Below are 27716 nucleotides of genomic sequence, written 5' to 3'. Positions count from 1 at the left end.
CTAGGATGTACCTTTCTATTTCTTCAGGAACACCCTCTAAGAATTGTTCCATTTGCATTAGGAAGGGCAAATTTACGGGAGATTCAACACTTGCTCCGGATATCCAGGCATCCCAATGTTTCACAATGTGGTAGGCATGTCGGGTAAATGACACGTCTGGTTTCCACCTTAGGGCTCTGAACCTCCGACGAGAATGCTCGGGTGTTATCCCCATTCTGACTCTCGCCTTGGATTTAAACAGTTCATACTCGTTCATGTGTTCTTTAGGCATTTCAGCTGCCACCTCAGCTAAGGGTCCACAGCTCTACCATGTATTGGTCAGTAGAGATGTTGTACCCAAGGCAGGCCCTTTCGAAGTTTTCTAGGAAGGCCTCAGTATCATCGCCTGCCTTGTAGGTGGGGAACTTTCTGGGATGGGAAGTGGTACTTGGAGAAGGATTGCTAGGGTTTGTTGGGATATTCTGCTGAGCCTTTATCTTCTCTATCTCCTCCACATACTTCCTCTCTTTTTCCTTCTCCTCCAGTTCTTTGTCCCTTGCTTCCATAGCTCTCCTGTGAGCAGCCGCTTGGTGTTGTTCTGCCTCTTTCGCTGCCTCCCTTTCTTGTTCCTTCTCCTCCTTCTTCAGCCGCATGAGTTCTATCTGTCTTTCATGTTCCCTTTGTCTTTCCTCAGCCTGAAATCTGGCTAATTCCAGCTGTAGTCGAGCCGCAGATTTTGTCATTCTAACCTCTATGTTTTTAACTAACTTTACACCCGAAGTTTAGAAATAAACAAACAAAACTTGGCTGTAAAATTTTGCTGTGCTGGAATAGAATACCTATTCTCTGATAGTGATTGTCAGCCTACAGAAAAAGACAATTCCCTTGTCTCTGCTCTGGGCCCAAATCAAAGCAAAAAACTTCCAACTACTTGGAAACCGGTTTACCCAGCCCAAAGAAAAAACAAGTTTCCTTTTTCAACTTGTGCTCCTTGTAAAAAATCAAAATAAAAAAAAAAACCCTGCCACTTTTGTCTCCAGGCAAATGGGTAGAACCCCCCCCCCCCTTCTATTTACTTTTAGGGGGAAAAAAAACAACTCTGGGTTGGAAAACTGAATTTCCCTGCAGGAGTTAAGTACCCTGCCTCCAGGCAAAGAAAACCTGCAATTCACAAAGATAATCCCCTTTTGTCTCTGCTTGGCCACAAAGCAGAGAAAAAACAAGCTGCTTTCTGGACTTCCTTTCCAAAGGAAAAAAAAATCTCCTTTTTTAAAATCTGTATTTCTAGTTCAAAAAATCTCAACTGGATCTCAAAACGATTTCAGGTTAATCCCACCACTATGCCACCATGTCAAAGTTCCTCCCCCACTCTGAACTCTAGGGTACAGATGTGGGGACCTGCATGAAAAACCTCCTAAGCTTATCTTTACCAGCTTAGGTCAAAACTTCCCCAAGGTACAAAATATTCCACCCTTTTGTCCTTGGATTGGCCGCTACCACCACCACACAAATACTGGTTACTGGGGAAGAGCTGTTTGGACACGTCTTTCCCCCCAAAATACTTCCCAAAGCCTTGCACCCCACTTCCTGGACAAGGTTTGGTAAAAAGCCTCACCAATTTGCCTAGGTGACTACAGACCCAGACCCTTGGATCTTAAGAACGATGAACAATCCTCCCAACACTTGCACCCCCCCCTTTCCAGGGAAATGTTGGATAAAAAGCCTCACCAATTTGCATAGGTGACCACAGACCCAAACCCTTGGATCTGAGAACAATGAAAAAGCATTCAGTTTTCTTACAAAAAGACTTTTAATAGAAATAGAAGTAAATAGAAATAATAAAAAAAAAATCCCCCCTGTAAAGTCAGGATGGTAAATACCTTACAGGGTAATTAGATTCAAAACATAGAGAACCCCTCTAGGCAAAAACCTTAAGTTACAAAAAAGATACACAGACAGAAATAGTTATTCTATTCAGCACAATTCTTTTCTCAGCCATTTAAAGAAATCATAATCTAACACGTACCTAGCTAGATTACTTACTAAAAGTTCTAAGGCTTCATTCCTGGTCTATCCCCGGCACAGACAGAATATAGACAGACACACAGACCCTTTGTTTCTCTCCCTCCTCCCAGCTTTTGAAAGTATCTTGTCTCCTCATTGGTCATTTTGGTCAGGTGCCAGCGAGGTTACCTTTAGCTTCTTAACCCTTTACAGGTGAGAGGAGATTTCCTCTGGCCAGGAGGGATTTTAAAGGGGTTTACCCTTCCCTTTATATTTATGACAGCATGGGAGAAAAAAAGCTCGAGGGTTTAACTCTCAGATCTGTGTCTGCACTCCTCTGTTCTTTCCTCTCATGTTGGCACCATTATTGTAGCCCTGACCTCTCCTGTCAGCTATCGCAATTTCTGTATCTTCCAGCTTTTTAAGAAGCACATTTGTCCTACCAGCTCCTGTAGTATCATCAATGTCAATAAATTCTAGAAAATGCTCTGACAGTCACCATTGCAGGGACATTTTCACTAGGTTCTATTGTTGTCACAAAATGCACCATTCAAGTCATTTGTTCTGTATGGCTGCTCTCAAGTGTGTAGTCCAGAATAACAAAAGTAATATCTTGCTGACTTTAGATCTGCCACAATCTTCTGTTTGGATTTTGTTGCCAGTAACTGTGTGATCTCATTTTGAATGTTTTTTTTCCAAGGTAGGGGTGTGTGTACGTTTGTTGGGTGGTGACTCTTCTTCAATACTCCTGGAGTACATCATCAAACTCAGCCATCAGCTCCACAATTTTAAGGAAGTTTCCATTGTTAGGCACATAGCTGATCTGAAGTGCCATGCAGTGCTAGGTTTTGGGTAGCAAGCATTCTCACAATGGCAATGGAGCCTTTTCAGAACATGTTGACAGTAAAGAGACTCTGATACAATCTTCTCTTGATACTGATCATCTATAGTGGCCTTTAACCTTAGTCTCATTTCAAGCTCTTTCCACCTATGGAATGCTCTCTGGCAATTTGCTGCCTTCTCATGGCATGCCAGATTTTTCCAGTCCTTTGTTCCTGTAGAACCCAATATGGCTGGAACATTAGACTGGAAGAGTTTGCAACAAAAACAGTGTGCAGCATTCTGGGGTTTTGAGTACATAAAGCATGGCCTCTCCCCTTTGTCACCATTGGGGATTTCATGCCAGTAATGTGTTGGATGGCAACTTCTATTTTCATTGTCTTTGGGGAACATGAAGTTTTTTCACTTGCTGTGGCCCATGCAGTACAAGGAAGTCCTTCAGGCTACTGCTCAAGTGGGTCCACAGTCCTGGATCATCTAGACTTAAGGAACTAAACTCAGCAGCAGCCGATTCTTGCGCCTCCACCATACTTTTCTCTGATCTACACTTTTTTTTTTTTTTCAGGAATGTGCATGGTTACATCCATTTGAGATGGAGACCTGGCAGCTACTGCAGCATCCATATCACCTACACTCTGACTAAGTGGAAGATCAGGCATCTCCTCACCATTCACATCCTCACTGGGGCCGGAAGGCTCACCGTGAACATGTGTGTGTCTATGTATCTCAGGAGAGCTCCTTCCTGCTTAGATAGAAAAGCTTCCTTTGCTTGCTTTCTTTTTCTGAATGCTGCCCCAGAGGGGCGTTTTCTTCTTTCACTCATGACTGCTGTTCTGTGCCAGCTAGAGTAGCTTTCAACACTCAATTGAGGGGGACAAATAAGCAGGCTGGTAGCAAGGCCTGAGTGAGGGAAGATATTAGCGTCTGAAGGGCCTAACTGCCTCCTACTACTTCAGTTGACTGCCTGTTCTCTTCAAGTGGGTTCAGGGAAGCAGCAGGAAACAGGAAGCTCCCTGAAAAGCTGGTGTTAATCAGTCCAGGCTCCTGGGGGTGCTAGAGAGGTACATAAGAGGCAGCTCCTCCTCTCTCTCCCCGCAGCTCCTGCTGATTTCTGTTATTCCTTCTCACCGTTTCTCCTGCCTGCCTGTTATGTCTCTTGTGCCCTCCTTCCTCCTGCACAGCACTCCACGATCTCTGTGCATCTCGAGCAGAGCGAATACGTATGCACTAGCAGCAGACACAATTTTCTACATTCTGGGACCTAATGGTGCCCCCAAACAGTCTGGCACCTCAGGCGGCTGCCTCAGTTTGCCTTATAGTAAGGCCAGCCCTGGTGGTTGTTGCTTAAATCAGTCAAGTTACTGGTGAGTCAGACAGTAGAACAATCTATTTTCTTTTTAGCAGATGGTAAGAATATTTACGGTGATTTCTTTGTTTTTGGTAATTAATCTGCCAAGGATTATTGGGGTTTAAATCTCTGCAGTGCTTTACTTAATTGATAATCCTTATGGTTTCTGCAAAAACATATTGTAGTCCACTGACCGCCTATTTATGCACCCAAATGGATAGGTATTCCTGAGTCCCATGGTTTGTAATGGATGTTGATGGTTAGGAATATACTAAGAGAAACTAGGGGCCATATGGGGTTATGCTGCCCTACATGTTTGCAAGGAACACCCATTGATGTCATGGTTCTCTTTGTATTTCAAGGGATTTTTATTTAAGGAATTTATTAGGGGCAAGTCTCACAGAACATTTTTGAGATAAGTCTGACATGGGCAGATTAAAAATGTTAAAACACCAATGACACAAAGTCAGAATTGCACAGAAAATTGAAAAGAAATAATGGAAACCTCTTTCTAGTTTGAAATTTTGCTGAAGTCCAAAGGACTATTTCAGTGATCTTGTGTTTCTGATCTGAGTTCAATTATTTATACCACAGAAGCAGACAGTGGTTTATCATCCTCTTCAGAGTTATATCAAGACTCTCTGGAGAGTGGGATCTGAATATACTCTCCCAGTTAAATAGTTCCCTATTGCTCTCTTGAAGAAAGAAATACTATATGCCTTTTTAAATGCTGGCTGATGTAACTGAAACAGTTCCCAGAAGCAGTCGCTGTAAAGCCCAGCAATGTTTTCTCATTTTTATGCTATGCTCTTACTGTGAAGCTATTTTATTAGGTTCATTCAATGTTATAGCAATTTAAAATTTCTCACTAATTTTTTCATCTCTGTTCTGTTACTGATTCATCCGTAGTGCAGATTCACTGAAAAGGATGAACCAAATCCAGCCTATGTTTAAATTGTAGCCAGAGTCACTGTGGGATATACAACATAACCCCTCTGCAGTACACCCTATTGATCCCTGACTTCACAATACAGCTTGTGCCTTTCTACCCCTGCTCCCAAAAGGCATTAAAATTTGGTTTCATAGGAACAATTATAACTCTGATTAAAGTACACTCCTCCTGAAGTTCCATGAAGTTCCACCTCTTTAGTGGGACTGGCCAGGAATGCCTTTAATCACTTTTTTTTTTTTTTTTAGTGCACTAAGTATAGGGCTCCATGTTTTCTAGTGTAATCTGATTTTTTTTTTTTTTTGGTATTTTTGTTTGGATATCCAGCTGTAGAGATCAAAAGCTTGATTTTTTTTCCCCCCAGAGGTGCACCCACAGTAACCATTGCCTTGACTTAGAATTGTGCGTATTTATTAGTTCTTAAAATTGTCTAAAGCTAAATACCCAAAAGCAGAGATGCCCAAAATCAGAGGCCACTTTTGAATTGTGCCAGGGCCTCTAGAGGCAAAAATCATACACAGTTATAAACCTGGAAATGCGAGTAGGGTGCATGGAACACTATATCCATTAAACTGCTAGGAACAACATTATAATGTTTGATCATGAACTCTATCATGTAGGAATCTTGCCCTAAATAGAAAGTCAGCATGTCACCCACTGACCTCATATAATTCCTCTTCTCCTGGAAGTACGGTTTGTGCTGAAATGTCATTGGGTGCTCTCGGTTTTATGGTGACAGCTCGAAGAAGTTCTTAAGTAACAATATTAATAGCTAGCCAACTGCTTTATAAGTGGCCAGTGTTGTAGCTTGACCTATAGTGAGAGAGCATATCCAAATTATGCACTTTAGTTTTTTGCAGTTACTTTAAACATTGTTGCAACGTGACATGCATATCAAGTTGCATTAGGTCATGTTCTCATTCAGCCCTCTTTCAAAAATGGATTCACGTATTCTTTTTATGGCTAAGGGCAGTTTCTTTCATAGAGCATAAAGCTACTGCTGAGGTTGCTACTACAGTTGTGGTTGTGGTAACTAGGAGGAATGACTCAGTATATGGGTCAGTGAGGCAAAAAACTCAAACATATGCCAAAAAGTTAATCATGTATCCTCTATCTTTTTGTTCCGTGTGATTCAGCCCGGACTTGCATTAAAAAAAATAGTTGAAAAAAATGGGAGGCATTCACGAAAAATGTCATCACAAATTTTGAAAAATTTCAACTGGTTCTAATAAGGGACAAAGTGTGAGGGCTGTGAAAGAAGTAGTATCCACAATGATAATCTCACAGGGTTCTTCTCCCAGTGGGGTTTGCCACTCCATGCATAAGCCTGGGTCATGGGGCCCATCTACAAACCGGAGAGATTCCCATTGATCCACTGGAAGCCATGTGCTTGCACATCTGTTCTGGGACCCCGCCCCTGCCATCCTTAGCCAGTTGGCTGCCCTTGCACCATGAGCTGGAGCTCTACCTAAATAATTACATTTTCCAAGGAATCTCTGCAGGTTTGGCAAGAGAGCAATATATGTTTAGCACCAGTCTTTCCCTTTTTTGCCACATGGATCTTGGACTTGGAGAGCATCTCCACAAGGTCCAGAGAAGTAGAGGGTGGCACCTGTGCCACCTATTACGTGGTGTGGGGAGAGGTACAAGCATGGGGGGGGCTTTGTGGATAGGTCAGGCAAAGTCAATCTGTACCTGTGGCTTCTTAAATGGCTTATAATTTTGGAACCTTCTGTCTTGATTGAATCAATGTTGTTATTTTAGATTAGTTGCCTCCTGTCTGCTATCTTCAAGTGATTGCTACTTTCCTGGATTCATAGTGTCCTATGATTCTGTGTTCCTGAGCAAAATCATACCAGACAAAATTCAAAATTGAGAAAGACCATTTGTGGTTACAACCCCTGCTGAGAAACACTGAGGAGATGCCTGTAGCAGTTCCATTAGGCATTCCAATTCAACCCAAGGAGATGAAGCCCCTTTTTAGTAATTGTCTTGTCTTAACGTAAATACAGGTTTCAAAATTCTGAGGAAATATAGATGAAGCACCCACTGGGATTTTTTTTTAAAGCCCTCAGAGGGTCAAAAAAGTCAGTGGTTTGGATTTGTTGTGAAAGTTAAGTTTTGTTCCACTTCTTTCTTTTGATTTTCCACGCTCCCCAACAGCCAATCACCCACCTCAGCTCAAACATGGTAATGTAATTTGTTCACCTATGAGACTTCTAAATAACCTTATCGTAGTCATAGTAATTTCAATGTAAGCATTAATAAGTGATTGTTTCATGCCTAGTATTTATTGTAATTAAAGATGCTAAAAAATTCAGGTATTCTGAAATGAGATGGAAGCCACTTGAGTACTGCAAGCATTTTGACACCAACTTTCACGCTTAACCATTTTATTTAAAAAGTAAATTCATTTGATTCAGACCCCCTGCATGAGACTGCTGTTCCTCGATCCCACCATTTACATAAATATTGAAGTTTGAGGATTTACTACATGACCAGACAAGCCACAGGCAGTGTATACTACCCTATATCATTGCATGTAACTGCCATTGGCACCAAGGTCTTCGTTATAGTAGAAGAGAGTTTACTTAAGAAACTTACAATATTTACTAGACTTGCATTTTATCAGATAGTATAACATGTTTCTGCTTTAAAAATGGCAAAGGACAAAATGCACAAGCAATTCAGAATAGCACCAAAATTTACATGGACAAAGGAGCAACTTCTTGCCAGCCAGAAATTTAATTTTTTCAAGTCAAACAGCTTTTTGAGGGATCTTGCACTTCTGAGTGGGTGTCAGCTATTTATACCATAGCAGCTGAAGAAACAGGACAGTAATTTGTTGTCAGTCTTGCAAGTCATTAATAGCAATACTGTGGAGGGAGGTAACTTAACTAACTTTCCCAGTTAAATACTTCTCTATAGCTCTTTTGCAGAAAGAAAGAGTGTAGGCTCTTTAAATACAGCGTGCTGTAATTAGAGCAATGCTCAAAACCAGTCACTCCAAAGCACAGCAGATCTATCTTATTTCTATGCTATTACTGGATGCATTTGCAGCTACAGCAATTTTAGGTTGTCAGTTTGTCTCAACAGTTTATCATTTCTGTTCTATTTACTGATCTAAAAGGCTTAGGTTCCCTCCTCCCCGTCATGAGTGTAATTCATCCCATGCAAAGGGCCTTCACAAAGTCTTATGCCTCCCTAACCCTCATTTTAAATGTTGTGATATGGGCTTAGGTGGATCTTAAATAACATGCAGGCCTCCTACATGATGATTTTCAGACTTACTCTATAGTTGTTCTTCATGCAGAACTGTCACTGGTTTCAGTGGAAGTCTTACTCAAGGTGCATGCATAGAATGGTGCTCTTTAATAATGTGAGGTAATGTTCAGTTATTTCCCCATAAACCTAGAGCACCAGCCAAGACCATTAAGGGGGCTTTAGGTCCAGAGAGGGAATTACATTAAAAAATATTGCAGGACCAGAGACAGGCTCCAACTCATCTTCATGACATTTTCACAAGAGCTTAGTAGTTGCCCTTCTTTTGCACCTTTGTAGCTCTACAAAATTGACAAGGGAGATCTCAGATAAGGATTTGGTTTTGTGACTACTTGAAAGCCTTAAAAAAAGTAGATAAATATGGGAGAGTTTATTAAATATTTACTCTTATGTACAGATACAAAGTCACCTTCACTGGTTCCTTCTCTTTTGTTTCTTTTTCCATCTTCACGCCTATCCATTCACCCACTTATCCACATAATTCAGCTGTCACTTGGAGACAGCAGAAATGGGCATATGCCATAAGCAACCTTGCCTTTGGTAATTCACAAGGTGAAAAAGACCATCTGGTAATTGCAGGATGGAGGTGGGCAGAATAATAAGAAAATAAGATTGGCCACAGTGGATCAGACCAAGGGTCCATCTAGCTCAATATCCTGTCTTTCGACAGTGACCAATGCCAGATGCTTCAAAGGGAATGAATAGAACTGGGCAATTATCAAGTGATCTATCCCTTGTTGTCCAGCCCCAGCACCTGGCAGTCAGAGGCACAGGGGTACACAGAGCATGGAGTTGCACCCCTGACCACATTGGCTAATAATCATTGATACCAATCCTCCATGAATTTATCTAATTATTTTTTGAACCTAGTCGTGGTTTTGGCCTTCACAACAAGATAACAAGTACGAGAGAGGATGTTGTTTCCAATCCACACCAAATGGCTTAACAGGGTAGATTATGGCCTATATTTTTGAATATAATTTCCCAACAAGTCCATCTGGGTGAAACATGCTAGAATCAGACAAATCTGTTTCTTGGATATGACAGTGTGGTTCTTGGCAGCACCACTTGCATGTAATATAGTTTGGAGAAGGAGATCAGAGAAAACATAACCTGATGCTCTTCAAGGAGAGTTTAGAGGTTTGGTCATCAAAATATTCAGTGTAGAGTGGTGGTTTTTTATTCAGTGTAACTGAAATATGGAATAAAGTATGCAGACTAAAGGCTGAATGGAAATTCAGGGGAATGAAAGCTTAAAATGGAAACACTATCTCTTTCATGAATTATTCCTTGCCAATGATTGCTGATGGAATTCTTAACAGTCTATTCCTATCTTTCTCAGTTTAAGTCCTTATATACAGTATTTCCTTTCTCCAGTCAGCTAGACAGTGAGCACTCAGTAGTTTCTCCCCAGTTCCTAGTTTCTCCTGTTACCTTTAAAAGACATCAGTGTTTACAACTACATCAAATTTCATTAAAAGTGGCTCATGAGCCAATGAATACAATGTAAAGTGATAGGCAGCTGGGTTCACTTTGGAAACCTGCTTTCAGTTCTGGTAAGAATAGGACTGGTTTGTCTGAGGGGAAACTTGTCAGCATGAATCTGGCCCTGAATATTTTCAGGATACTTCAGTGATATCGTTGTGGGAAGACGGCACACAAGGATCTTGAAGTTTCAAACTGAGATTATTGTTGTGTCATGCATGTTAATATATTTAGCAAATGTTCATACAAATCCCTGAATATTACATAAAGGAATGGAAAAATACATTCCTTGGCTGGAGAGTTTTTTGAACTTTTAGAGCCAATGAAGAGAAAATGCAATTTCCTCTGGCTTCCCCTTTTACAAATAAATCACTGGTTTTTTCAGCTTTTCTATTTTTATGGTTTGAAGCAGTCATTACTTAAGTGTAAGAGGTCATCTAACCAAAATATAGCTGAGCTTTGCAAAACAAACAATGACATGGAATTACTGTATAAACATAGGGAGTCATTTACTTTAGTGTTTAAAAGGCAAAGACTTAAAAAGCAGTTGAGATACAGAAACCTAAGGGATGGTAACATTTTAGACAGACTTTTATTACATGTTTATTGTTACAGATCTGTGAAGCTCAGCTCAAAGTGCCTTGCCCATCAACAACAAAAACATCTTTAGCAAAAGAGCAATTACAGTGAGCTGGGAAAGTTTTTTTTAATTTATATTTTATATAAAAATAAATAAAAAAACTTTCCCAGCTCACTGTAAAATATATATATGGCAAGCTTGGCAACATTTTTTTTACAAGCTGAATAATTTGGGGTTTATAGGATCTTCAGACCTACTGACATGTTAGAAGGATTTTTTTTCCCACTCTGCACCCATTGACTTTTAAAAATGTTTTTAAATACTCTGAACGTAGGCAGCAAATGGAATTAAACAATCACAAAGTATTTTAAAGGTAACATTTAAGTACATACTTAAAATGATAAAAAAGTAAAGTTCAGATTTATGGATGAAATGCCACATTTAAAGGAGTTCCCTCGTCTTAGCCCAGTCAGTTACCCACTGTCTACTGACAAATTCAATACCTAGGCACACTATGGTTGACTAAGGGTTGGGATTTAGTATTCGCTTTTAATTTCCTTGCTTTGTGTGTGAGGAAATTTGACTTTTTTGCTGGGTACTTTTATTTTTATTTTGGGCTTCTAAGGCCCAAATTCTGCAACTTGTTCCATGCAAGTGAATCCCCTACTGAAATCAGTGGTCCTCCATGTTTGCCCAAGGGTTCATCCTAGCAGATCAACTTACAAGATCAGGACCTAAAGTAGCAATTGGGGCACTATAGACTTTAATCATAGTATCTGTTTAACACCTGTGACAGACTGGAACATTCTATTCACCAGAGCCAAAATACTGCTGACTCTGCTACTGAATATAGAATCATTAAAGTAACATTTTATTAAAATAATTCCCAGTATTGCATCACCACACTGTGGCCATACTGAAAAGTACATGCATAGACAACTGGTATTTCTGCCTGCCTATATGTGATCAACAGACTATAATGTCTCTTTTTTTAAAAAAAGATCATTTTGTACCCCTTTCCTTAAAATAGAAAAATAAGATCTTACAGGTTTAGAATAAAATCTATTTCCTGGAATGGCTGGATAGTTTCCTGTGTACCAAAACAAGATACAGACCAGTGGATTAACCTAATCACATGTTGTAGTGAACTATAAAACGAAACAAGTTTTTGTTTTTTACTGTTGCTGCTTTTCTATAATTTATGCTGAATGATCACTGATTTACTACAGCTGCCTTAGACTCACTTGTGATCTTGGCATCTCGGATATTCCTGTAAAAATATTGAGCTAACCTTTTCATTTACCAGGAGAAACAAGCATTTTTATTATTCTTTTCGTGACTGCAATAGGTCTGGGAAGAAGCCCTTTAAGAGCCATTTCATCATTGAAAGCAAAAACAAATAAGCCCCAATTCTGCATGTACAGATGTGCAGAACTATCTGCACCTGTTAGATCTACTAACACAGGCAAGGGGTTTCTCTTAAGTGTGGGCCTGAGGTTTGAGGTCAATGGGGCTACTCACAGTAGTATGTGCCACCACCTCCATCTGGTTGTAAGTGCTTGAAGGAGCAGGCCCTCTCTTAGCTATGATCTAAAATTATTCTTTCATTTTTTCCCATTCTTGTTTAACATATGATGCATTTTGTCACAACTGGGTTATGAAATGGACTCCTGCTTTTTATAATATAAAGGACACTTAAAAAACCAGCAACAAGAACCTTTTGTAAGTAGTCACTCTCATATGTTACTCAGCTACTTATACCAAAAAGAGAGCAAACCTCTTACCAGTAGTGTTCTTTGGCAGCCCCTGATTCTTTAATGGCAGAGATTTACATCATAAGTAACAACATATGCCATTAACTAAGTAATGAATGCACTTGTACCCTTGGAGCAGGGCACACACCGCTCCTGGCTTCTACCCACCTGTTCAGACTTCACAGGTTAGGTATGTAGCTTATTTCAGTTCCTTCTACTAACACCTATTACATTTCCTTGCAGTAATGCTATTTACAGTGTCTCTTGTACCATCAGCCCCTCTCCTAAAGGCCAGAGAAGAGATCTCCCTTTCTTATGATCTTTAAGCCTGGGCTTAATCAGCCCTATTTCTCTTCCTAGCACTTCCTTCCTTTATCTTATCAGGCTTCAGCTGGTGGACTAATTCTTTAGCTCCCCCACCTTCCCACTGGATTAGATACTTTCATTCCATTCCCCACTCTAATTGGTACCAGGGGGATCAGAGTGCTGGCTCAGGTGCTAGCTCCCAGCATTCTGTCACAGCCCTGAATACATGATCACTCCTTTATTTTTCACACCCTAGTTTAGATGTGCATTTTTTTGTACTTACAGTACTGCCACCTATTGAAATTGAGCAAAGGCTCTTATGCTGGTGAGTGAGCTGGTGACTGTTTGGGGCATGCAACTGAAAGATTCAATCCTGCAGGGTACTGAACACCTTTGATGGGATGCTGAGGGCCCTTTGCGCCCATTGATGTCAATGATATGCAACATCTTGCAGAATCAGCTCTCAGGTGCATGTTTTTAAAATCTAGCCCCCCACTGTTTCAAGGGAACTGAAATGTATTTTCTTTTCATTTTAAATGGGCCTATTTGTATTTGATATTCAAACACAGCAGGTTGCTTTTGAAAATGAGTTCTCAAAGAATAATGGCAATTAACAAACCAAAGAGACTGAACAGCTAGTATTCCGGGCTCATAAATGATGACTCATAGCTCCTTTTTTTCTTGGTTGTGCTACCTGAGATGAAGAACCCATGAAAAATGAACAGAAAATCCATTTTGTGTTCAGCCAGTGCTTGTCAACTTGCTTTAAAAGGATTTGCTTAGGGCTAACATTATCTACTAGGTCAGAGGAGGATTACATCAATTATAATTCTTAAACTGTTTTCATGTTCTTTTTTTAATTGGGCTGTGTGTTTTTTTTTGGCTGAACCCCTGACTTCCCAAATCTATAGACAGACTTCACAGAACTCAATTTTTTAATGTAATTTTGATGGATAATAATATTTTTCCTATTTTATTTATTTAACCATTCAGTTACAGAAAGTCGTGGGTGGCTCAGACAATAATTATTGACACACTGAGAAGCAAAAAGCTAAAGCTTTAATTGGTTAAACACATTGTTAACATCACATGTCAAAATATCCTAAGCAAACATTAAATAAATTTTCAAGCAGCATTTTTCTTGCTTTGCCCATCTGTAAGTTTAGATTATCTAGGGAAATATTTTTTCATCAGTTTGTGTGTATGGTGAAATCAATATTTCCCAACATTTACCTCTATAAGCCTATTTCTGGAGCATGAGAGAAGCTGTTTCTAACTATGGTTTTAAGAAAGCTTTTTGTATTTTGGAAGTAGTAAGAGATTGGGAGAAGTTCCTCCAGTGATTCTAGCTCTGGACAAACACTGAGTAGATACATAACTTTCAATTCACAGACCTCCCCCAAGAACAAGTCCGTCTCCCTTGATTTCCTGATTGGGGAGCAGAGGGCGACAATAGACCCAGGTACAGGAGCAATAAAGATCTGTCTCCACCTTGCAATCAGGTAATTTACAACATGATAATCAGAGCTGATCAAATAATGAAGAAACACTGTTCAAACCCTGAAGGCTGTTTGGTTTGATTTTGTTTGGGTTATTTTTTATTTCCTATATATACAAATGGATTTTTGTTAATACAACGAGAGTTATTGCTCTTCTTGCAGACATCCATATTTGCAAATGAGCCAGAATGTTAATCAGAGCTTGAATAATCCACTCACCCATGGCAAGAGCTACCACTTTCCACAGGATCTAGGTTTTCATTTAAAAAAAAAAAATTCTGGGCTCCTGGTCGTGAAGAAAACCTTGCAAACATGAGGTAAGTGTAACCAATGTTAGAGATCTTTCTTACGTGCTGGTTGGGAAATGTGTTTTTCCCTATGTCAGATTTATGAAAATTAAGAAAAAATGTTTGAGTCAAAACTTTCTTTTGATATCAAACTAACCCCCACCCCCCAAAAAAACCCAATCTGTTTTTGGCTTTCAGTTTTGGATGAAAGTTTCAGATTTTGGTTGCCTAACAACCAAAGGGTGTGTTTTGTGGAAGGGGGAGGGCTTTTGGATTTTTTTTATGAGAATCTGAAATACTTAGTCAAAGACAGACATTTCCTGCAGAAATTTCCGTTTTGATAATAAAGCCATTTATTGGGTGTGTTAGGGCAAGTGGGGTGAGGGGGGCCTAGTCCCTCCTTCTTGGCCACCTCAAGCCCTGGAACACAAAATTGTGGGGTGGCATGTCACTGCCTGGAGCATCTCATATATGTAAGGAGGCTCATCCTTACCCTACCCCAGTAGAAAGCTGTGTTGGGGTAGCAGGAGAGGCTCATATGGGCAGGACTTTCTGCTGGAGTGGGGGGCAGGGGGGGGGGGGACAATCCCTCACAGAGCCTTGCGTTAGGTGGGATAATGTCAGCTAAGATCTCCATACACATGAGCCCCCAGCAGGGTAAAAATGCCTTCCTTTCTCTTTCCTTGAGTCTGCCTGTCACAGGGTAACTGGTTTTTGTCAGTAAACCAGGCCCCCGACTCTGTGCAAAGCAAGTGGGCCCAGCTGAGCCACTTAAAGAGAGCAGGGCTACACCTGGGGCTATAAAGGCCTGTCAGAGGGCAGTAAGTGGAGGAGTTATTGGGGAAGACTGTCTTTGGGGAGGAGTCACAGGTGGGGAGCTGGGTGGGTCCCCAATGTAAGTGGCTAGGTATTCAGGGGGGTAGTCCTGGTGATCAAAAGGAGAACAGCTGGCTGAGAGCAGATCTGGTTGAATGAGAACTGGCTATGAGAAGGGAGTTGGCTGGGACTGAGAAACTACTAGAAGCAGAGCCCTCTAGGAGGGGAGGCTATCATAGCAAACCTTATGATAAAAAGTAAGCTAAGGAACTGTCTTGGCTACTATGTGCAAAGGTTTAGATAAAGAAACCTATTTAAAGATGACTGGGCATGGCAGTGAGTGCTTGTTAGGCTGGGAAGAAGCCCTGCTGTGTCCCATATGGTTGAGTATTTGAATGTCAGTGGTCCCTGACATGAGGGGAGATTGAGATGGATTTTTAGTGCCGTGTGAAAAGAAGGAAAATAGAGGTAAAGTACTGTAAAGCAGCCTCTGGCCAGGACGAGTGCTTGGATAGTGGCTACTGTATTATGCCCCCCTGTCCTTTTCTCTCCCTGCCTAGCAAAGGCTCTTCATATTTTTGTTACCTGTCACACCTAAAAATCAGAAAAAACTTCACAAATTAAATGAGGAATGAAAGCACTTAACTAAAACTCTGCATGTGTTTTGCCCCCTGCTTACTCCATAAATTCAGAATATGCTCTTCACCATTGTTTGCAGGTGGCCAGGACAATTGGTCAATGAGTTTGTTTTTGTTAACATCTCTGCATGTTAAAAAGGAAACTGAATATCAAATAATCAGTCTGAGTTTTCAGGAAGCTATGACATTGTGTGGGCGTTAGGTGCCATGGAAACATCTTTTGATAGTGCTCTTGAGTGAGCTTTTGCCATATGACTCTGTAGCAGCAAGTGTTTACCATAAGGAATCTATGTCTACCAGCACTCCGTTTCTACCTTCAGTAGAAATCTGTGACATTCTAGACTAAAGTTAGAAATAGCAAATTAACTATCATCACTCTCCACGTGAACATTCTGAATGGCTGTGGTTAAGTTTGCATGAATGAACAGAAGCAATGTCTTCTGAGTGGGACATCTGAAAATGCAGAGCACACCAATGCAGGTCTAACATGGGAACAAGTGCCTCTCTTTTGGTTTGTGTAAGTGGATTTTCATTGGCTTATTTATTCTGTTCTGTGTCCTAGCTGCATTCACAAAAGCTGCTGAGAAATATGCTCGTCCCCCCCTTCCCCCAACTGCAATATGCAGCAGCATGGGAGGGAGAGATTGTTAGATTTGTAGGTTTTTTTTTTCAATACAATGGTTAATCTCATTCACTTTAAAGTCATTGTAGTGTAAATGGAGCACAAAATTATGGTTCTTTTTACATGTTAGTATTTGCTTTTTTAAGTAGACTGACACTAGCTCAATGCTACAGTGTGATTAAATTTGCTAATATACTGGTGGTAAACCCCTTTTGTGCATACGTGCCATGGCAACAGAATTGAACACAGCCAAGTCAAATAAGTCTTAACGTCTGGCATTGTTAGAAAGTGAATTTGTGAAGTGAGAGAATGGCATTTCTAATATAAGTTTTTATGGAATTTTTTTTTAAAACATGGTAATAAAATAGTTGAAAAGATTAGTTTTAAAGCATTTTGGGATGAAGCTATGAAAATTTTAAAAGATTTCCTTTTCAAACAATGAAATATACATACTACATAAATTGTTCTGACCCTTATCTGAAGCATTAGGATTTATAGCCTTTATTTTTATTTTGAAACGTGTCTCCTACCTAACCTACTGGTGATCATAGTCTGAGATAAGCAATTATGGTTTATTGCTCAACTAGCTAATTTTTGCCATCTCATCACCATCCTAGATCTTGCCTAATATGGATCACAGGACTACTGGCCACTGGTAGTTCCCTCTTGTTAAAGAGGCTGCTGTTGATTGATCCCACTTCTCAGAAGTGCTGGTGCATCGATAAAAGGCCATGCCAGGTGAAACAGCTAGTGGTTTTGCCCTCCTACTATTACAAACATGCTATACTTTCTCCTAAATCTTATTCTTCCTCGTTGCTCTATTAATGTGGCGTTACTGCTGCAGTCATCAGTTTGTGCTGATATCCCTTATTTGAAGCTATGCAATACGATCATGATGAGCAGGTATAATCTACTTGCTAAAGATGCATGTTTTTCTTAGTTCACAAAACGTACGGCTGTTTAACCAGGATTAGAATTTTGTACGGAAGTTCTCAGTAGCTGAGGTTAGATTTGCCTCGGTAGGGATACAATTATTGGGTTTCCTGACCTCAAAGGTTGGAAGTTGCAGTAATGTCCCTTTCTTGAAAACTTGGCATTAAATGACCTTCCATGCAGAAGGAGTTCCCAGGGAGACCTAAGCTTTTGTGGCAATACTCAGGAGTTTTCTCATGTGCGGTAGCTTGAATGGGGCTCCAGATTTTCATTAGGTCTTAGAATGATGCAGACCTTTTAAAGCCTGGGATTTATTTGGGCTGGCCACGCCTAGTATGTTGCATTACTTGGATATGAACACTGACTGTGCAGAAGCTTGTGTCAGCTCATGTTGGCTATTGCTTCTCCTTTCCTTACTACTAGGATAGGCTGCCTTTGGGAGTTACCTTGTCTGAAGTTTAACTGTTATAATGAAGTTGCAACCACTTGGTCAAAATTCCAATTGCTTTCTTTATTGCACCTCCCTTTTTGTTGCAACATAAACTCATTCAATGGGACTTCTTCTGTAAGAGTTATATTAGTGGGCTGATCTCTAGTGGCTGTAAACTTCTTGCAATAAATTCGTGTACAAAGGTCTTTGCAAGAACAAATGGATCACCAATTTAGTCCAAGATCTGACTCCATCACAAATGGCGTGTGAGCTGTAGACATGCATTACTTAGTCCTGCCATGAGTGCAGGGGACTGGACTTAAATGACCTCTCAAGGTCCCCTCCAGTCCTACAATTCTATTATTTCAATATACAACACTTCCTAACATCACTAAAAATCAATGTCAGATGAATGTGATATTGGAATTGTTATACTTCATCTATTTTTATGCAAACAATGCCAGAGGTCAGATCATTCAGTCTTGGAAACTACCCATTTTCAAAAGCTCTCACATGAGAATAAATTTGCTATTCAAAAGTAATAGCAAATTAAGCAAAAGTGGTACAAAAATGTCTAGCAGTTCTGGCAGCAATGTTCTTTCATGAAATTTGTAGCATACACAGGGTTCTTCAATGAATAAAATAGTTTGCAAATGATAGATTTGGGTTGGCAGAAAAATAAAATGGTCATTTTTAACTTTTCTAGTTAATTGTATAAATGCTATTTGTGTGTGTGTATAAAGGAGAAATTATTTCTGACCTGGAGTCAGGAGAACTCGTTTTTACTATACATTCACTGTCCTCTAGACAATGGTGTTCATATTCATGGTATGAAGAAGATAATATGAGCAATTAAAACATCCATCTTGCTTCCTACTGAACAGTATAACGTGTTAACAGTAAAGAGAAAAATCTCACCTCGTACCGCACTTTTTAATAGTACGCATATGAAATATGCATCACACATCATTTTGCCACAAAAAGGATTGTAAGACTCAATCGACACAGTTTAACTGCAATGCTATTTTCACTGGTTTTTGAACAACAAAGCAACTTTAAAAAGAGAAAAGGTTTGAGGGTAATCCTGCTTGTTTTACTAAGATGAGCTGATCTCATTCTCAACAAGTAGTCTTCAGTAAGATAACTGGCGAGGAAGCATAGTCCAGTGGTTAGGGCTTGGGAGAGGTGGGATTAAATACCTGGTTCACCACAAACTTCCTACGTGTTGCTGGGTGGGTAATTTGGCCTCTTTGTGCCCAATTTCCGATAAGTAAAATGGACTTGATAGTACTTCCCTACTTTTAAAGGGGTTCTGTGAGGATAAATATACACACAGTTTGAGGATCTCAGATACTATAGCAACAGGGACCATATTAGGGCCTAAGATAGGCTTTCCCTGGTTCTAACTTGCTCGGTTCACAGGTAAGATTTGACTGTTTGTAACCAATATCGGTTTTATCAAAGAAAGATGGTATGGTAGAGTAGACCAAACCCTCCAACAGATAGGAAAGGGTTAAAGTGTATTCCCTGGGCTCAGTTAGCCCTACCTCACTACACCTGTGCTGAGTTCCCAGCAGTGGATAGCTCTCTGAGAAGGGGAGCAGACAAGCTGCTGCTGTGTGAGTCAAGGAGCCTGGCTGGGACCAGAGACTGCAGATGCTTTGTAGCTTGCCTTGGGAGGAGCTTGGCTTCTCCTGGATGACTGATTAGAGAAGAGCCATAGTGCTGGGTGTTAAATGGGAAAACAGGCTGTTCGTGGCTGGGATCCTGCCTGTGAGAAGGGGGGGCTGAAGTCTGAGCCTGGCAGGGCTGAGAATTCTCTTGTTTGGTATGTTTATTGGATTTGGACTAAGTGACTCTGCTACCCCAGAGGGGGTTGAATGCTTTAGAGTCAGGGCTGGTCTTACCGTGAGGCAAACTGAGGCGGCTGCCTCAGGTGCCAGATTGTGGGGTGCGCAGGGCGACACTAGGACCCAGAGTGTAGAAAATTGTCTGCTGCTGGTGCACATGTATTCTCTGTGCTCGAGATGCCCAGAGATGGTGGAGTGCTGTGCTGGAAGAAGGAGGGCACAAGAGACATAACAGGCAGGCAGGAGAAAAGGTGAGAGGGAATAACAGAAAGCAGCAGGAGCTGCAGGGAGAGAGAGGAGGAGTTGCCTCTTATGTACCTTTCTAGCACCCCCAGGAGCCTGGACTGATTAACACCAGCTTCTCGGGGAGCTTCCTGTTTCCTGCAGCTTCCCTGAACCCACTTGAGGAGAACAGTCAACTGAAGTAGTAGGAGCCAGTTAGGCCCTTCAGATGCTGATATCTTCCCTCACTCAGGCCCTGCTACCAGCCTGCTTATTTGTCCCCCTCAATTGAGTGTTGAAAGCCACTCTAGCTGGCACAGAACAGCAGTCATGAGTGAAAGAAGAAAACGCCCCTCTGGGGCAGCATTCAGAAAAAGAAAGCAAGCAAAGGAAGATTTTCTATCTAAGTAGGAAAGAGCTCTCCTGAGATACATAGACATACATGTTCACGGTGAGCCTTCCGTCCATAGTGAGGATGTGAGTGATGAGGACATGCCTGATCTTCCAGTTATCAGAGTGCAGGTGACCTGGCAGCTACTGCAGCATCCATATCTCCATCTCAAATGGATGTAACCGTGCACATGCCTGAAGAAAAGTGTAGATCAGAGAAGAGTGTGTTGGAGGCATAAGAAACGGCTCCTGCTGAGTTTAGTTCCTTAAGTCTAGATGATCCAGGACTGTGGACCCACTTAAGCAATAGCCGGAGGGACTTCCTTGTACTGCATGGGCCACAGCAAGTGAAAAAACTTCATGTTCCCCGAAGACAATGAAAATAGAAGTTGCCATCCAACACATTATTGGCGTGAAATCCCTAATGGTGACAAAGGGGAGAGGCCATGGCTTTTGTACTCAAAACCCCAGAATGCTGCATACTGTTTGTTACAAACTCTTCCAGTCTAATGTTCCAGCCACATTGGGTTCTACAGGAACAAAGGACTGGAAAAATCTGGCTAGAAATCTGGCATGCCATGAGAAGGCAGCAAATCGGTTGAAAGAGCTTGAGATGAGACTAAAGTTAAAGGCCACCATAGATGATCAGCATTAAGAGAAGATTGCATTAGAGTCTCTTTACTGTCAAAACGTTCTGAAAAGGCTCATTGCTGTTGTGAGAATGCTTGCTACCCCAAACCTAGCACTGCGTGGCACTTCAGATCAAACTGTATGTGCCAAACAATGGAAACTTCCTTAAAATTGTGGAGCTGATGGCCGAGTTTGATGCTGTACTCCAGGAGCATTGAAGAAGAGTCACCACCCAAGAAATGTATACACAAGATTGTGGCAGATCTGAAGTCAGCAAGATATTACTCTGTTCTGGACCGCACACCTGAGAGCAGCCATACAGAACAAATTACTTGAATGGTGCACTTTGTAACAACAACAGAACCTAGTGAAAATGTCCCTGCAGTGGTGACTGTCAGAGCATTTTCTAGAATTTATTGACATTGATGATACTACAGGAGCTGGTAGGACAAATGTGCTTCGTAAAAAGCTGGAAGATACGGGAATTGCGATAGCTGACATGAGAGGTCAGGGCTACGATAATGGTGCCAACATGAGAGGAGAAAACAGAGGAGTGCAGACACAGATCTGAGAGTTCAACCCTCAAGCTTTTTTGTCCCATGCAGTTCTCATTCATTGAACTTGGTGGTCAGTGATGCAGCATCAGCTTCTAGTGAGGCTGCTGAATTTAATATAATTCAAAGCATCTATGTATTTTTCTCTGCATCAACTCATTGATGGCAAATTTTGAAGCAACATCTGGGAACATCTTCTCTGACACTGAAATCACTGAGTGCCACACAATGGGGAAAGTTGAGTGGAGACGATAAATCCTATCAAACACCAAATTGGGAAGATAGATGATGCCATAGTTGCCATTATGGAGGATAATGCTACGACAGGAACTGTTTGTGGGAGAACAGTGCCAGAGGGACATGGAATCACCAGAAACATGCATAACTTCAAATTTCTGTGTGGCTTAGTGTTGTGGCATGATATACTGTTTGAAATGTTGTAAGCAAGAGACTCCAAGGTGTTTGACCTTGATATATCTGGAGCAATGGAACAACCAGACAAAGCAAAGTCCTACCTACAGTCTTACCAGTCAGATGAGGGATTTCAAAATGTCCTGAAGAGTGCACAGAAGTTGGCAGAGGAACTTCACACTGAAGCTATTTCCTACCCATTCAAGAATACAGGAGTCACCAAAGAAGATGACATTTTGATTACGAGGCACAGGATAATCCCATAAGAGACCCCGAACAACAATTCAAAGTTGAATTATTTACCCAGGTGCTAGATTGAAACGTTCAACTGACTATATTGCACATTCGGCTCAAGGAACACAGCAGTATATTTCGGATGTTGTATGATGTTCCAAAACTCCTCACTGTACCCGAAGAAGACCTATACCAGCAATGCAGGGCACTAGAGACAGTGTTGACACATGATGACATGCGCGATATTGATGCGAGTGATTTAGGTGATGAACTGAAAGCCCTTTCAAGATACATTTCAGCAGGATCAACTCCAAAGGCTGTTCTGGAATATGTGCACACAAATAAGATGACCACCCTCTTTCCAACTGTTTTTGTTGCTCTGCACATACTTCTAACGCTTCCTGTAACAGTTGCCAGTGGAGAACGCAGCTCCTCCAAGCTGAAGTTAATAAAAACACCTCTACACTCCACAATGACACAGGAGAGGCTGGTCGGCCTTGCAACCATCTCAATAGAGCATGAGCTGGCCCAGACTGTGGACCTTAAGGAAGCAGTCAAATCTTTGCAACGAAGAAGGAACAGAAAGCCCCACTTTGGTTATTCAAGCAGATAAAAATGCCAGTGTTTACTGTGCAGATGAGAAAAATTACATTTGCTGTTCAGGTGTTTGAAAGTTAAGTGTTACTTAAAATGCCTTGTTCAAAAAATTTTAAATTTGTTGGGGTAGGTAGGAGAGCAGTACCATGAGAGGAATAGAACAGGAAGAAGGCAGAACTGAGACCTTTCAAAGTTTTGGCCCAAGCGAGGGGGAAGGAGGCATCATTTGAGCTCCCCGCCTCAGGTGCCAAAATGTTGTGGGCCGGCCCTGTTTAGAGTGGCTTGACTGGAGGGCCAAGTCACTTCTATATGGATGGAGTAGGCTGAAAAAGTTGTGTGGAAACTGAAGCAGAGCTACCACATTGCCATGTCCAGCCCTGAGGAGGTGCACAGTGATAAGCAGCTTGTATTATCACAGAGGGGTTCTTTGTTTTTATTTTGCAGCAATCGCTGTCTTCAGTTAAAATTAAGCAAGGCACAAATAAAGTGGCACCAGATTTCCAGCTCACCAAGAGAAGAAACAACTTTGGTGTTCCCCTTGAGATTCTTGCGCAAGAGGCAACACAATGCCAAGTTCCTTTTGTTGTGACACAAATGGTGGAATACCTAGAAATGTTTGGTAAGTTGATTACTTGTTCTGCTTTCTAGAAACTTTGTCAAAATAAACAGCTATAATTAATTTGCTTTGGGTAAGCAGGACCACAAAGGAAAATTGCAGCTAATGGGAGAACATGTAAATTTCCACTCTTTTTATAAACAAGTCTAAGTGGATTTTGATTGGGTTGGTTTAGAATGAGGAAAAGTGACCTGCTGAGTCAAACTCCCTGGATATCAACCAAACCAGAGTTGAAAACTCCTTGTGGAGTTAAAGGGTAATAAAGAAGGGACAGTAGTTAAAAACAAAACAAAATAAAACTCTTCTGGCTCTATCAGTCTGTTTCTTCACTTCCGCAGGTGGGTATTGTAGTTGTAAGAATGCTTGATAGATTTTGATCCACTTCCTGGACACCACAGTGCTAATAAACAATGGTCACATAAACACCACCCTATACCGGAAACCTACTGACCGCTATTCCTACCGACATGCCTCCAGCTTTCACCCTGACCACACCACACGATCCATCGTCTACAGCCAAGCTCTGCGATAAAACCGCATTTGCTCCAACCCCTCAGACAGAGACAGACACCTACAAGATCTCTATCAAGCATTCTTACAACTACAATACCCACCTGCGGAAGTGAAGAAACAGACTGATAGAGCCAGAAGAGTTCCCAGAAGTCACCTACTACAGGACAGGCCTAACAAAGAAAATAACAGAACACCACTAGCCGTCACCTTCAGCCCCCAACTAAAACCCCTCCAATGCATTAAGGATCTACAACCTATCCTGAAGGATGACCCAACACTCTCACAAATCTTGGGAGACAGGCCAGTCCTTGCCTACAGACAGCCCCCCAACCTGAAGCAAATACTCACCAGCAACCACATACCACACAGCAGAACCACTAACCCAGGAACCTATCCTTGCAACAAAGCCCGTTGCCAACTGTGCCCACATATCTATTCAGGGGACACCATCACAGGGCCTAATAACATCAGCCACACTATCAGAGGCTCATTCACTTGCACATCCACCAATGTGATATATGCCATCATGTGCCAGCAATGCCCCTCTGCCATGTACATTTGGTCAAACTGGACAGTCTCTACGTAAAAGAATGAATGGACACAAATCAGATGTCAAGAATTGTAACATTCATAAACCAGTCGGAGAACACTTCAATCTCTCTGGTCACGCCATTACAGACATGAAAGTTGCTATATTACAACAAAAAAAACTTCAAATCCAGACTCCAACGAGAAACTGTTGAATTGGTATTCATTTGCAAATTGGATACAATTAACTTAGCCATTATCAGTCTCTATTCAAGCCTATTTCCCCTTGTTTTTTCCTACCCCCCCACCCCCCGGACATTCTTGTTAAACCCTGGATTTGTGCTGGAAATGGCCCACCTTGATTATCATACACATTGTAAGGAGAGTGGTCACTTTAGATAAGCTATTACCAGCAGGAGAGTGGGGTGGGAGGAGGTATTTTTTCATGCTTTGTGTGTATATAAAAAGATCTTCACTTTCCACAGTATGCATCCGATGAAGTGAGCTGTAGTTCACGAAAGCTTATGCTCAAATAAATTGGTTAGTCTCTCTAAGGTGCCACAAGTACTCTTTTTCTTTTTGCGAATACAGACTAACACGGCTGTTACTCTGAAAACTATCTATAAACTGTGTTTTAATTTTCCTCCTTATGTATTTTATAAAAAATGCCTATTTCATTTTAATAGGCCTGGATCACGTAGGTCTATTTCGAATCAGTGGCTCAGTGAATAAAATCAAAGCACTGAAGCAGAAGTATGATCAAGGTGAGAAGGTGGACCTCATTAATGATGGTGACATTGATTCTGTTGCAAGCATCCTTAAACTTTTCCTCAAGGAGCTTCCAGTGGCTGTTTTCCCAGACAACTTACAGGCTAACCTTCTTAAAACCTTTGAAGGTAAAACAAAGGCTAAATTAATTTGAAACTTCAATGGTATTGCACCTGCGATGACTTTTTTTGTCCAGAAATGGCTGACTAGTGAACACACAGCAGAATTTAAACTCTGTAATCAACAAATGTGTGAGTGAGTGTTTGCATAACTTCACAACTTAAAGGGTGGTCATTTTGTGGATTCTCCTAGTCAGTGTGTCCAATTGACTTACAATAGAACCTCCGTTTTGAACACCTGGGGAATGGAGGTTGGTTGTAACTCTGAACAAAACAGTATGGTGGTTTTTCAAAAGTTTACAACTGAACATTGACTTAATACTTATTTGAAACTTTACTAGGCAGAAGAAAAATGTTGCTTTTAACCATTTTAATTTAAATAAAACAAGCACAGAAACAGTTTCCTTAGCTTGTCAAATATTCTTTAAACGTTTCCCCTTTGTTTAAAATAGTACTATGCCGTATTTGCTTCCCTCCCACTGCTGTCTGATTGCATACTTGTGGCTCGAAATGAGGTGTGTGTGTGGTTGACCAGTCAGTTCGTAACTCTGAGGTTCTAGTGTATGTTGCAAATGGTGTTCAATTTACAATTATCCAAGACCATAGTTATTGCCTTAGCTATTGCACAGTATTGAGCTAGCACAGCTAAAGTATTTAGGGGTTTCAATCATTCTCATCCCATCCCTCCTATTAAAGTGAGTCGTGTTTGTGAACTCATATTTACCATTAAAATGTTCATTTTTGGCGCGGGGAAAGCGAAAAGATGAATGTCATTGGACTTGGAATTTTAAACCTCTCTTCTGTAACTGCAGTACTATATTTATAGTGGAAAATACCCTGAAACTGTAAATGTTACCAATTAGTAGGGAAATGAAGACTGATGTGGTGCTGAAAGGGTATAATTTCCCAGCCTTCTCTTAGCATGAGTCACACAGCATGTGGCAGATCTCCAGCGAGAGTCACAGCTGACAATCCTCCCACGGCTTTTTCCATAAGGTCTTTGGTTATCATGTATAGCCAGTTGGTAATGTCTTATACTCTCCACTAGAAATAACAGGAAACGCTATATTTTCTTGCCAGGAGAGGAGGACTGCCACAGACACAGGATAGAGTCCAAAGACCTAGAGTGCTCCATAGGAAATTCCAGTAACTAGGGAAATGTTCATAGTTTAAAGCTAATGTGAAATAATTAGAGGGTTAGTCTGAAAATTACTGGCTTTAGGCATATATGCTCTTTTTTCCCTTAGTGTCTTTTTTGTTTTTTTTTGTTGAGGGAAACCTTTACAATAGAGTAAATTGTGTAGTAAAACTTGTATATATCTGGTAAGCTTGTATATATGTGGCCATGCTGGATGCTTAGAATACCCATCTGTTAGTAACTGAATTAAAACTTAATTCTTCACAGATAATAAGAACCACATGGCTGAGTGTACACGATATCTGAAAAGGTTATTAAGCAGCCTGCCTAAGGCCCATTACAGCCTTTTCCAGTTCCTCTCTACCTTTCTGTTGAAGGTGGCATCACACAGTGAAATGAATCACATGACCCTGGAAAACCTTGCCATTGTATTTGGGCCCACCCTTTTCCAGTAAGTATTTTATTTATTTAGATTTATTTTACAGTTGTTTTTGCTTGTATTCTTGGATCCCTCTCTTAAAAACAAGAACAGCAGTAATCAGAGAGATTGATGAAAGAACCTGCTATACACTGTGGAATGAATGAAAGAGAAGCAGAGCTATACAGAATGTTGATATAGAAGCCTCATGCCCACCCCAAAATCTGAGTGCATCTGCCTTGAACATCAGCACAGGTCCAAAGGCTCAGCTGACGTGGCTTTACCCAGCCCAGCATGGGCACTCTTCATTTGCCTCCTTGTTCTCAGGCTGGGGGAGGGTAAGTGGCCTACCCCACCTCTTCAGTGCCCTCATGGGTGCTGGAAGTTCCCCTTTTTCTGCAGGTGGCACCAGCTTCAGGGTAGCCACCCATTAAGGGTTCACTTCCCCCTCTTCTGATCCCAAATGTCTTCAGAGGTGTTAAGAAGCCACCAGACCCCTCTTTCCCTCTGAGGGCAGCAGAGGTGGAGAAACACCGACTCATGCCTCTAATTTAAAAGCAGCGGGTGTGGACACCCCAGAAACCTTTAGTATTGTAGTTAAGGAACCCTTAGTTGGTTCCCTAGCAAACGGTGTTAGTCACCGTGGGGTAACTAAGAGTGTAAGTTTGCTAGGGAACTTACCTTAGTGGTTTACTAGCTACCAGCACTAGGAATTCTGCAAAGTCCCAGGCCCAGCTTTCTCTGGGAGGAGGCAAAAGCTTCTGAGGAAGCCAGCTGAGGTTCTTCTGTGCAGAGTGATTCTCAGTGGTGCTGCATGGTGTGGTAGATCAGATCCTAGTTGTCTTGGGGACGGTAGGGAACTTAAACCACACACTATTCCCTGTGTATTTCTCTGAGTAATACTAAGGCTTGACTATTAGTACACTCCACAACTGTTTTATAAACTGTCAGCCAATCAAGTTTCTGGAAGACTGAC

At 41.2% G+C, this 27716-nt stretch overlaps 1 protein-coding gene across 1 annotated transcript in view; it reads left to right on the top strand.

The window, feature by feature from the left end:
• The first annotated feature begins 16046 nt into the window (after nt 1–16046).
• FAM13C (family with sequence similarity 13 member C) overlaps nt 16047–27716 on the top strand; it is a 227882-nt gene continuing 216212 nt past the window's right edge. Inside the window, exons 1-4 of the mRNA XM_074958796.1 lie at nt 16047–16284; nt 23085–23259; nt 24984–25193; nt 26590–26773. Coding sequence (XP_074814897.1) covers nt 16255–16284; nt 23085–23259; nt 24984–25193; nt 26590–26773 — 599 coding nt within the window. The 5' untranslated portion in view covers nt 16047–16254. The remainder of the gene's footprint in view (nt 16285–23084; nt 23260–24983; nt 25194–26589; nt 26774–27716) is intronic.

The sequence above is a fragment of the Natator depressus genome, chromosome 7, assembly GCF_965152275.1.
Source record: "Natator depressus isolate rNatDep1 chromosome 7, rNatDep2.hap1, whole genome shotgun sequence".
NCBI lineage: Eukaryota > Metazoa > Chordata > Testudines > Cheloniidae > Natator > Natator depressus.
This window is presented reverse-complemented; position numbering and strand designations above follow the sequence as displayed.